Source organism: Sycon ciliatum, chromosome 9 (assembly GCF_964019385.1).
Source record: "Sycon ciliatum chromosome 9, ocSycCili1.1, whole genome shotgun sequence".
NCBI classification, from domain to species: domain Eukaryota; kingdom Metazoa; phylum Porifera; class Calcarea; order Leucosolenida; family Sycettidae; genus Sycon; species Sycon ciliatum.
In genome coordinates, this window is record NC_088651.1 from 13,574,971 (window position 1) to 13,584,415 (window position 9,445).

Here is a 9,445-nt window from a genome sequence, read left to right on the forward strand (position 1 = left end):
CGCGATGGGCATGTCTGAGGTCTGAGGTGTGTGTGTGTGTTGTGTGCAGTCAATTTCCAATCGAGAGGTTGCGGGTTCCATTCCCGACGATTATGGCCGCACACATCTTTCCTCTCTTGCTCATTCTCCTAGCTCTTCTTTCATTCTCCTGGGTGGTTACCAACAGCCAGTGTACATCGGAGTATGTGGTGTGGCGTGTGTGTGTAAAAAAAAAAAGAATAATGAAAATGAAAAATAGGGATTTACTGGCCAGAAAAAGCCAATTTAATCAGCTGTGTGGTGGAAACCAGGCTAAAAATTAGTGGCGGTCAATTCATCAGCCTTGCAAGCTGTTGAATGGTGTAATTCCAGCACAAGTTGATATGTCTAACATAGCTGTTTGGGAGTGTTTGCTATCATCGCTTCCGAGATGGGCATGTTTTAGGTTTGAGGCGTGTGTGTGTGTGTGTGCATGAGTGTGTGTGTGCATGAGTATGTGTGTGTGTGTGTGTGTGTGTGTGTGTACGTGTGTGGGAGCGTATGTGGGTATGTGTGAATCCATTTTCACTTCAGGGTACCTGTGCATCTAGTGTCTGCTTCTATCAAAGCAGCATGCTGTCTATACTGGTTACCCCAGCAAGTGTAGGGTGTGCGCAGGCAACTGTCTCGGCCGTTCTATTCCGATATACATGTGGTGTAGACCAGTCTTGAATTGGGAGTTGATTCAAAAGAATTCACCAGTTGTGCAGATAAGACAGTTATATTGCGCTAGTCTTGATCTGTTTCATTCTGATTCAGATCCGCTATCCCTATCTCCACTGTACTTACATGTTGTAATGTGACCTGCTTGGTTTGCCGTGTCACCCGACTCGTCTCCAGTTGGTCTTGCATGGACTCAGCCAATTCTCGAAAGCGGTCCCATATCTTGTCGATTTCCTTTCGGCATTCCTCTTTCGTCAGACCTGCACCACCTTTGGTACGAACGACGTTCACGTCAACTCCAATCGTATCTACGTCAGTTCTGGGAGCAGGAGCAAGAAAATCGAGGAAATATTTTTATTCCCGTAGCTATGCAGAAGACGTTACTTCACTAACGTCTGGCGCTAGCCAGGGTCCACACAGCTTTAATTTGGTATTTGTGTGTTTGTTTGTTTGTTTGTATGTTTGTGTCACACCTGGCGCTATCCCGTATCTGTCCCGTACCGTACCGTACCATCAAACACAGCTGGCCACATACAGCTGGCCGCAATATTTAAATAGGGGTTTCAATCGCAAGATCATAACGTGAAGCAACTTGGAAGAATGGGTATGAAGGCGAAGTGTATGGGGGAATGCATGTAGGGCGATAGTGCGGGTTCGAATCCCAGGATATGCTTAAAAAAATAGGAGAATTGAAAAATATATAACATCCCTATGCTTTTTTTGCCGTCATCAAGGCCGTAGATGGTGTCGTATTACCCTCGATCGTACCTATCCCGTACCGTACCGTACCATCAAAGACTGACCACAATGCATATTCAAATAGGGCTTTCAAATACAATATCATAACGTGAAGCAACTTGGAAGAATTAGTATGTATGCGAAGTGTATCGGGGGATGCATGCAGGGCGCGCGATAGTGCGGGTTCGAATCCCAGGTTATGTCTTAAAAAAAGGAATTTTGTTTAAAGAATTTATAACATCCCTATTTTTGTCTATGCCATCAAGGCAAAAAAGCATAGCGTAGGGCCCTGAGCTTCCAAGCTCTCTCGTACTCATGGGTTACGTGAAATAGAAGAAAACACATGGGAGTTGGTCATGAAGTAACTATCCACAAATTTAACTAGAACACAGTTAATAAGCAGTGAGAAAGTGCGATAAGAGGGTACCAAACTGACAGGCTACTGAGACATTCAACGACCTGAGACCTAGCTCTAACACATCTCCAGTAGTTTGCAAACCAATATCCTTCCAAATTGGAAGGTTCATGGTACGCTAGGGCCAAAAAGGAATCTTGTTGCATGCTTGCAAGAGCTTACTGAAATCTCTCTTCTTCTTCGTGGGTGTGTTTAACCGTCTTGCGCGCATCATCCCGTTCTTCCACTGTCCTGCTATACTTGAGACGCAAAGACTGGTAACTGGAGACATGCAAGAATTAGAAGCAGACGAATAGTGATCTTGAGTCCAGGATAGGACAGTGCATTCCTGATCCCAGCGTGCATTATTCATGTGGTCCATATTTGGCAATGTGCAATGGCTCTATGCCTGTAATGGGCAACGCTCATGTCTCCTCTGCTTGGCTATACAAGTATACACATATTGTTAGACTGACAGCATGAAACAAGGTGGAGGACACTGTGTTCGGAAACAGTGACCGTACTACAACCTTCCGCGGTTGGCAGAGCCCCGGTCCCTCACAGTGTCCTCCACCTTGTTTCATGCTGTCAATCTAACAATATGTGTGAACTATAACAAGGTTTATCTAATACTGGTTTTGAACTAATATTGGATTGTATAATATGTATACACACTGTTGTGAATTCCGGCAGAAATCCAAGAGAGCTCGATACCGGGAAGGTAGAGCCGTGACACACTAGTCAGAACAGCAGATGACTTGATCAGTCACAGCCTAAAGTTTCATGCCTGAGATGGCATGAAACTTTAGTTTGTGACTGATCAAGCCATCTGCTGTTCTGACTAGTGTGTAATATGTATACACATGTGCCTGTGCTGCTTCCCATCTCCTTCACTGTTGCCTGATGATGTCTGATGATTGAAACTCTGAGGAACCATAAAGAGCACTTCTTTCCTTGGTGTACCCCTTGTGTAATAGACATCATGTAAATAGGCTTTCCCCAAATCGGCCGGCCGAAAAATTCGCCGAAAACGAGACTGATCAAAAAAACGCTAAGCCTTTCGCCGATTTTGAAGGGTTCCTTTGAGAATCGCCGAAAACCTACCAAATATTGTTGCAAAGTGCGTTGAGGTCGTGTGACTCGTGTCCTTTGACCAGCCATTCAGAAGATCGTTATCAGTAAAATCCCCAAATCAGGGGCGAAAAGTTCTCCGAAAACGAGACTTTTCGAAAAATCGCTAAGCTGTTCGCCGATTTTGGAGGGTTTCTTTGAGAATCGCCGAAAATCTACCAAATCTTTCAATATCTCGCCAATCTTGAAGCCAATATGCCAACAATTCTTTTAGCCGATTTCCCAATATAATATTCCAATTTTGCAACCGATTTCCAAACAATCAGCTGATTTTGCAGCCGAATCTGATGTATTTTTGAGCTTAGCGAAAAGCCGAATAGGCGAATAGGCGAAAAAAACGGGCCGATTTGGGAAAAGACTACATGTAAATGTATTTATCTGTTCGCCAAAAATGGTATCCTTCAGGGCAAATTTTACGATTTTCGTGCTCTAACCATTTCAGTAGCTACATGTCATTTATCCCTTGGCGGATAATGCTCGAACTATTGGCAGATTGTGCTCGAAAAGCAGTGATATGGGTGAAACCCTGCAAACATGATGGCAAGCATTTCCCTGAATTCTGCTCCATTTATCCACTTTATCCACATCACAAACATTCACAACTCACACCAGGAAATGGTACAAAATTTTGCCAGTTCTTTTGCCAGCATTATCTGCCGGGGGCTATTACCTACATTCCCTCACCTCTCCCCTTTTTTTGACCTTTTCAAAGATTTCAAGCATCGTTCCATTGGCGAGCTTGTTTTAGTTCAATGCCCTGGAAATTAGGAGAAGCTGTTAATAAAATGTTTATAATGACTAGTTGCTTTGTACACTCTTCCTACTATAGTCTGTTTCAAAAAGATTTACAATCAGGTTTGGGTCTTAAAAAGTATGAAGATAAGGGAAATTTGGACAACAAAGTACATAGAATGGCTTGTTAGGACACGGCAAATTGTTCTGTGAAGGTTTCGGAACAATTGGACCAACCGTTAAGGAGTTAGAATTTCGGCCAGGTTTCCGGCCTTTTCCCATGGTTTACAATTTGCCCAGGAAGCCTGTATCGATTTTTTATCAAAACCCACGATTTATCCTTTCCTTTTTGGCCTCGTGGTTATGAATGCTGTCTGTTGACCATGAAGTTAGTTGTGAGTTCAAATCCCAACCTATCCTCAAGTCAAACTTTTTTTCATTGTTTTGGTGATCAAGCTGGTGCAAGACAAAGAAGATGGCTGCACCAAACGACTTGTTGTTGGAGCTCGCGCTTCCTGCCAAACTGACTGACACTTGACTGCACGCCATGTGAACACCGCCACAACACTGCAATGGTGTGAGTGAATTATAATGGAAGTCATCGCGCTGTAGCTTTTTGAGATTTATTTTAGTATTTCAAGATCGCCAATTTATTTGAATTAATTTAGCAGTCAACGCCGTCTTCTATCAGCGTTCACAAGCGTCTGCTTTTCTCAAAATGTCGTCGAAGTCACACGGATAGCTTTGCCAAGTCATGGCCTTGGGAATGAGTCCGTGTCGATGTCGTTTTCGTCACACGGTGAGTAAATTGCATCGCAGCTCAAAGAAACTATTTTGGTCACAAAACGGACCCATGCAGCTCGTCAACATTTACATGTACAACACTTTCGTTTCGACATGTCCTCTCTGACTCCATTACATTTATCGATACGAGGAAGAACTCGTTTGTTGTATACCAGACGTACATGACTGTGTCAACGTGAGTGAGTTGTCATTTTTCCTGCTTTCGCGCGGAATATTTCTTCGAGTTCACAGTGAGTTTTTCCAGGCAGCGCTCGAGTGCTCATACGGTAAGACGCCAAACTCCGCGGGCGATCGCCAGGATTGTAAATCTTTTTGAAACGGACTGTAGGTAGACAATTCCGATGAGCACTTCCCGAACCAAGCACCTTTCTGAATCACCTAAAATCCACCACAAGTAGAAGCGGTTGAAAAATTTGCTGTGATTCCAAGTTTCACGTAAAAAGCTGTCGGCCGTCCTAGTCAACCAGTGATCCTAGGCACTATGTATCCGGGTGACTGCATCAGTGTAAGGCGTAATGGTGAAAAGTGTGGGGGCTGTAGCTTGTGATGTTGATAAGGTGACCTGACATGCCTCTTCACAGATTGTTCGATGCGGGAGATATCAAAGAGGTCAGTTCAGATGCACGTTATTCCTGACGTGACGCGAAAGTCCAGCTCACTTTATACATGAGTGACCTGCAGCACATGTCAAAATTTGGAGTTTTATGCCAAATTTGAGGTGAAATTGCGCGTCACGTCGGAAATAACGTGCATACTAACCTCTCTATTAGCACTAATACTGTCGGTCGTCATAGTTACCCAGATCATCCTTATATTTTATTTTTTCCAAAAAAAAAAACACCATTCGACGGCACAAAGCAGCAAGGCAGCGATGAGACATATGGAATGGCAGGAGTGGGGGAGAGGCAGGGGCAGCTTGACCGACCATAGGGTCTCGGCTTCATTGCAACCCAAGCGCTCCACAAAAACAAAGGCGCTATACTGCACTCGCTCGTCCGACGGTTCAGCAAGGGATGTGGTTAAGATATGCTGACATGCCGCTCCACAGCTTTGTGACACTGGACATGCTAGCAGTAAAGAAGTCCTAGTGATCCTACACTTGCTCACCCACTCGCGAGGCATTCGTGAAATTCGATCTACCCCTATCTTGAAGTGAGTGGGCTCACACGGCAAACCAAGCAGAGCACATTGCAGCAAAGTTGATGAGTGCTTGATTTTCAGACCAGAGATCGCGCCTAAGTCTTCCTGAAGAGTGGCCCGTGGGTGGACGAGATCTGGTGTGCTGTATGTTGCGAGAACATACAATAGCCTATATTCTAAATATTCTCACCCGTGTTGATATGCCAATTTCCGGCCAGCACCCAGCTTGTGAATGATCTTCCCCTGTCTCGGACTCAGCATCATTGCAATACCTACAAGAATCACTGGCTGGTGGCCGCATCTCAAGACTAACCCGCTTCCCCTCTGCTATACAAGCAGATAATTCAACAGGGTTCTGTTGAGGTCTTATGACCCTACTCGAGGAGACCCTGGCTGATCAAAACACATTCTTCATACCTGTGAGATGGCAGCTATTGACGCCGGTCGGGTTGCGATGTCGGTAACAAAGATCAAGGAGACAGCCAAGCTTCTCCCCGCAAGTGGTAATGCCGCAGTAGCAAGGCTAGACGATACAGTCAGACTACTCACAAACCAACCACTGGCCACAAAGGCAACCACTGCTGAGCATGCAGATTACAGCAACCACCGGCCGGAGAAACTTCAGCCAAAACATCCCATCCCGTCATCTAGCAATGGCCAGTGACGAATCCTATTGAAGTTCAAAAGCCAGCTGAGCAGTTCTTGAACTTCTATTTAAAGTCGCATCACAAACAGAAAGCATGCCTTCTCACATGTGTGGGTCCATTAGCACAAGCTATTGTGCGTAAAAACCGAAAGGAATGATTTTTGACTAACAGAAGTAGTTGCCTTGATAAAGGTATCTGCTGGTGGGAAACCAACACATGGATATCGGAAACGCTGGTCCAGTAATCAAGTTCTCCACAGCCAGAGACTTGATCAGGACTTCTCACCGCCTTCTAAGGAAAGGTGCAGGCAATGCAAGTCAAGTCTATTCTGGAGAAATCCTTACAGAACGATCCTGAACTGATTTTAACGACTGAATAACGCTACCGGTGTCTCTGTGATGCGCCGTCCGAAGCTCTATTACGCAATGGCAATAGTCTTTTTAAAAGCGGTTTGTGTTTTTGTTACAAGCACATACACATTACTTTCTTCATTGCTGTACCACAAGTATTGTCTCCACGTCACCTTTTCGCTGTAATTGCTTCGACCTCTATCAGGACCTCTATCAGGACCTCTATCAGGGAATTTTCGCCCTACGTACAGTAAAACCTGTCAAGGCGACCACTCGGATAAAGTGGCCACCTGTCCCAGAAGACCACCGGAACTGGGACCAAGGGATGCCATTTCCAGTCAAATGACCCTGAATAAGCAGACCACCTGGTAACAGAGACCACATTTTGAAGGTCGTTTGAGCGGTCGTGGATGCAGCTAATGGGATTTCGGTCTTTGACCACTTGGTGGTGGGGCTGATCTAGTCACCTCCCACCGTTTAGGCGCTGTATCTGCGCCTTGATTCTAGAGGGTGGTGGCGTTCCCACGGCGGATGCGGATAACTCGGCCTTCAGCTGAGTCTCGCGCGAACTGTGAAATTTATATCTATTTGAGCGGTCGTCTCAGACAGGTTTCGCTGTACTTACGAATGAAAATCCGTATGTCGTACGCGCCTCAAAAATCATACGCAAATCTCTCCACGGATGTCCGTGGGAAAGTGCTTTCCTACGTCAGGACCTTTTGAAATATTTATTTTGCATTTTCTCGATTTATCCATGGCAACGCTCAAGCCACGTACACAACACGTGGAAACCAAACGGAGAATGTTGTGACGGTTTGTGGTGCAGGAGGAGGACAAACAGGAATGCTTAGTTTTCGACAGGCAATCACGTAGAACGAAGCCCACCAGCGCGGAATGTTACGTGTGAAAATTGTGTCCAGTTCTTCCGTGAATTTCATACTTAATAGTGAGGTTCTGCTCTCGGGAACGCGACGCAAAGAATCACGCGAACTCTCTTCGCGTTCCCGTAACGTAAAGAAATCCAGTTCTGCTCTACGTTTCACGTAGAGGAGTCACGTGGAATGTGTACTGGGAATTTCCCTTTCCATATTTGGCAGTTTTCTGCTGCACTCGAATGCTACCCTGCAGATCCATCCGCATTTTTCTTTGCGTGTGCCACAACGTAGAGAACCTCATCTCCGCGTAGAAATCTGGACCCAAAACACGCGAAGCCGTAGACTCTAACCCAGACACCTGCTCTCTACGTGATTTCTCTACGTTTCACGTATAGCAGAACCTCTCTAATTACGTAAAGCGAAACCTCCGTTAGTGTGCCGGTGTACACTGCCGACTTGTGTGTGTGTGTGTGTGTTTGTGTGTGTGTGTGTGTGTGTGTGTGTGTGTGTGTGTGTGTGTGTGTGCGTGTGTGTGTGTGTGTGTGTGTGTGTGTGTGTGTATGTATGTATGTATGTATGGCGTAATCCCAGCACAAGTTGCTATGTCTAACATAGCTGTTCGCTATCATCGCTTCCGCGATGGGCATCTCTGAGGTCTGAGGTGTGTGTGTGTGTGTGCGTGCGTGCGTGTGTGTGTGTGTTACACCTCATACGGTCTGCATTGCAAGAGTACACACACACAGTACAGTAGTGACTGCCCTCCAAACGAGCAAAACAATCATAATAAATTATTATCTGAAATGAACTCACCTCTCCTTCACCTTGCGCAGTTCTTCTTCGCTTTCCTTCAGCTGCGCTAGAAGCTTCTTCATTGTGTTCCGTTGGTCCCTGGCTGTATCGAGGAATGCTCGCATAACTTTCAGCTCCTCTGCCTTCTTCGCCAGTGCCTCCATTGCATGCTGTGCCCGTATGACAGTCACATGTGAAATACAAGTAAGTTAGTCAAGCACAGTTTGCAAGGTTTCAAAGGGTACTGCTCCTATCACCTGAAATTTGTCCATCGTTTTTAGTCAATCCAGGTGTTGCTGGCGCCCCGTCAATAATAATACGAACCAAGATGTTGCGACTTCGGCGGTGATTAGTGAAGGAAGCGTGTGCTCCGAACGTCGGAGCTCGCGCTTCCTGCCGACTGACTTGACATTGGCTGACTCACGACTGCGTCTGAAGCACACGGGAAGCCCGTCGAACCTGCCAATCGGCAAACCATCCAGAAAGCACCACTCTCTGCTCATTGCAGTGTCACCCATCATCAGTTGAGCTCGAGTTGGCTTATGAAATTTCATGCCTGTATGGTGCTCACGAGGTGTTTGTCGCGCTGGATACGAAACTTGACGTTTCGTATCCAGCGCGACAAACACCTCGTGAGCGCCAGGCAGCAGCGTGAGTCAGTGTCACACATGGAGTTGGGAGAACAGACGGTCACGCTGAGCTGAGGGCCATTGAGTTGCCTTTCTCAACGCTGTCACCCTCCAACCATCTACAAAAATAATTAGTCACACTCCCGCGAAGGCCGGAGTTTGCTACAGACTGTGCAGTCGTGAGTCACTCAAAATACATGTAGTCAACACAGTCGGCAGGAAGCGCGACCTCCGGCGTTCAGAGCAGACACTTTCTTCACAAATCACCGGCGAAATCACACCATCTTCTTACAGTACATAATCATTTTGGCGCTTTCGATTACACGCATTTCGGTCAATTCTAGTTATCATGGTTGATGCACAGTTTGATTACACAAAAAGTGGCAAATTCCGTCGTTAGAATTGATTTTATCCAATTCCGTCGAATCCGTCAATTCTGAAGAGAGGGCGGAATTTCTCTAAGTCTGCGCCAGAACTGCACAGTCGGTGTGTTACCGCAACTTACCGGTCTGGTCATGACTGAAGCGCGCGAAGA

General features: G+C 45.9%; 1 protein-coding gene across 2 annotated transcripts in view; it reads right to left on the reverse strand.

The window, feature by feature from the left end:
• The window catches only part of LOC135824816 (trichohyalin-like), a 22,773-nt gene extending 13,888 nt beyond the window's left edge, over positions 1-8,885 (reverse strand). The window contains exons 1-4 of one of the 2 annotated variants that reach the window (XM_065337532.1): positions 8,539-8,885; positions 8,303-8,451; positions 1,997-2,095; positions 808-1,000 (exon numbers count right to left, since the gene is read on the reverse strand). In XM_065337532.1, the coding sequence (XP_065193604.1) occupies positions 808-1,000; positions 1,997-2,095; positions 8,303-8,451; positions 8,539-8,553 (456 nt within the window). In that variant the 5' untranslated portion in view covers positions 8,554-8,885. The remainder of the gene's footprint in view (positions 1-807; positions 1,001-1,996; positions 2,096-8,302; positions 8,452-8,538) is intronic. The other variant, XM_065337531.1, reaches the window with a different exon arrangement.
• Positions 8,886-9,445: the final 560 nt, after the last annotated feature.